The sequence below is a fragment of the Rhinopithecus bieti genome, unplaced genomic scaffold, assembly GCF_001698545.2.
Source record: "Rhinopithecus bieti isolate Rb0 unplaced genomic scaffold, ASM169854v2 scaffold_11933, whole genome shotgun sequence".
NCBI lineage: Eukaryota > Metazoa > Chordata > Mammalia > Primates > Cercopithecidae > Rhinopithecus > Rhinopithecus bieti.
Window position 1 is genome coordinate 403701 of NW_016806995.1, and position 3012 is coordinate 406712.

Sequence of the window (3012 nt, forward strand, 5' to 3'; positions counted from 1 at the left end):
AAAAAAAAAAAAAAAAAAAAAAAAAAAAAAAAAAAAGAGGTAGAGATAGGATCTCATTATGTTGCCCAGGCTGGTCTCAAATTCCTGGGCTCAAACAATCCTCCCACCTTGGCCTCCCATAGTGCTGGGATTATAGGCATGAGCCACTGCACCCAGCCAATAATTCTTCAAGGGCAAGATTAGAAGACATAATTCAATATTGGTAGTCTTTGACTTTGGCTACTCCCCTTGTTAAAACTTACGGTCAACAAGGTTTATGAAGCTTCTTGGGAGCTGGCGAGGGGAGCTAAGCTCACTTACATAGGGAAAGGAAAAGCATACCAGGCTGATGGTGATGTCCAGGGGTCTTCTCCCAGGAGGCCTCCCAAAGGGAACATGCTTGCTTTGGGGTCTGGCTTGGAAAACTGAATGGGTCTGGGAATGGGGCCATGGTGGTGGCAGGGGGAAGTGGAGGAGGTAGACTCACATTACACAAGCACTAAGACTCAGGAATAGAACCAGAAAGCTACAAGCTTAAACCAGTGAGAACGCTGGAGTGTGAGCACTGTTCTCAAAGCAGCAGCCCTGTGAAGGCAGGGACTGCTTCCCAGAGAATTCCCAGCACCTGGCACAGAGCCTGGCACAAAGAAGGTACTCTGCAAAATCTGAATGAAGAATGGAAGAAAAAGTCAATTAACAAATAAATGGGCCAGGTGCGGTGGCTGACGCCTGTAATCCCAACACTTTGGGAGGCCGAGGAGGGCAGATCACGAGGTCAGGAGACAGAGACCATCCTGGCTAACATGGTGAAACCTCATCTGTACTAAATATATAAAAAATTAGCCGGGCATGGTGGCGGACACCTGTAGTCCCAGCTACTCAGGAGGCTGAGGCAGGAGAATGGCATGAACCCCAGAGGCAGAGCTTGCAGTGAGCTGAGATCATGCCACTGCACTCCAGCCTGGCCGACAGAGAGAGACTCTGTCTCAAAAAATAAACAAACAAAGAAACAAACAAATAAATGGACTGCAGGAACCCAGGACATACCAGAGGGTGCTGGAGGCAGACCAGACCCTACCCTAGTAGAGCCAGGAGCCACGGAAGGAAGGAGATGGAAGGAGTTGATGTTAGGGGAGGAGGACCTCAAGCCTTGGACTGTCCCAGGTAGGTGAGGCATGGAGGGAGAACTACATACGACAATAAAAGGTAACTGTTCCACTGGGTGCGGTGGTGCATGACTTTAGTCCCAGCTACTTGGGAGGCTGAGGTGGAAGGATCTCTTGACCCCAGGAGTTTTAGGGTACAATAGGATCATGCTGGGGAATAGCCACTGCACTCCAACTTGGGCAACAAAAAGTCACACACACACACACACACACACGCACACACACACACACACACACACACACAGCCTACAGCTTACACAGGTCTGTCCCGTCCTTCGTTTTCTGTTTCACTAGAGACCCAGAGAGAGTTTAGGGAGATGATACCGTTTGTGGAGGGAATGGGATTCAAATCCACTTCATGACCTTCATCTGAGACTACAGACACATAGGTAATCCTTCAGGAAAAATATGATGGAATTTACTGCTTCAGTACTAGAAAATGAAGCACATCTCGAAAAGTACAGAATTACAAGCTATGTGCATGAAAATGAGGAAAAGGAAAGTCTGCCTGAAGACATCTTGTGAATGGTGCTGACTGGGATTATGTAGATGATCTCTTACATAACAAGCTTTTGTAAGAAGACCAGATGCACAAAGTACAACCTATGCAAATACCATGAATGTGTCAAACTTGATATTTAGAATAAATCTTTCAGATTAGCCAAACACTGAGGCTAACCCAGAGGGTAAGACCTCCCAAGACTTGCCATTTATTCTGATAAACCCACCTGGCTCCTGCTGGACTCAAGCAGACTTTGCTGGATGGCAAACTGCATTATCTCATAATCTTCATCTTGCAAATGCACATTTCTGCCATTGTCTTGAACATAGTAAGATTCGGGAATTTCAAACACAGATTGATCAACCTCAAAGTTTGTGATGTGGGAAACTGAAACACAAAAGGCAACCGTCCAATGTCTGAGTTCATTACATTTTCACTCCAACTTTTTGCAAAAATGTTTTACATCAGGAAAAAAAGAAAGGCTCAAAATTATAATAATCAAGGCTTACTATTATATGAGAGATTTTGAGGAAGCATGACAGAAAAAAGTGACAGAATACAGCTTTTTTCTTTTTCCTTGATTTTAGTGGAAAAAATGAACACATAGTCATAAAAAATACACAAGACTGTAAAATGAAAAGCGAAGATTTCTCCCTCTAAACACATATGCACAGTCACACCAATGTGTTTCTTCTTTTTGCATGAAGACACATGGTAAATATATAAAAGATAGTATCTATAAAATATCTGAACACTTGCCGGGCGCGGTGGCTCAAGCCTGTAATCCCAGCACTTTGGGAGGCCGAGACGGGCGGATCACGAGGTCAGGAGATCGAGACCATCCTGGCTAACACGGTGAAACCCCGTCTCTACAAAATATACAAAAAATAGCCAGATATGGTGGCGTGAGCCTGTAGTCCCAGCTACTCTGGAGGCTGAGGTGGGAGGATCACCTGAGGCTGGGAGGCTGCAGTGAGCCATGATCCTGCCACTGCACTCCTGCTGGGAGACACAGCAAGACCTTGTCTCAAAAAAAAAGAGAGAGAGAAAAGGAAAAAGAAATAGATAAATAAATAAATAAATTCTGGTGTATTCATGCAATGGTTTTTTTTTAAGTAAAAAATGAGTGAACTACTACAATTACAGTAACATATCAACATGGATGAATCATATAAATATAATGTTAACTAAAAAATCAAGTCATAGGACAATACCATATATGCCGGATATTTTCCATTTCCCACCCCATCACCTAAAACCACTCTAGCCCCCTCCCCTGCTCTCTGTTCCTAAATGAATGGACCATATAAACGGATTTCTGTGCTTTCTGCTTCCAGTTAGGTTAGGTCAATTAAAAGCCCCTTT

General features: G+C 44.1%; 1 protein-coding gene across 1 annotated transcript in view; it reads right to left on the reverse strand.

Annotated features, from left to right (window-relative positions):
* The window catches only part of ANKRD13A (ankyrin repeat domain 13A), a 35476-nt gene that overhangs the window by 4575 nt on the left and 27889 nt on the right, over nt 1-3012 (reverse strand). Inside the window, 1 exon segment of the mRNA XM_017879673.1 lies at nt 1874-2034. Coding sequence (XP_017735162.1) covers nt 1874-2034 — 161 coding nt within the window.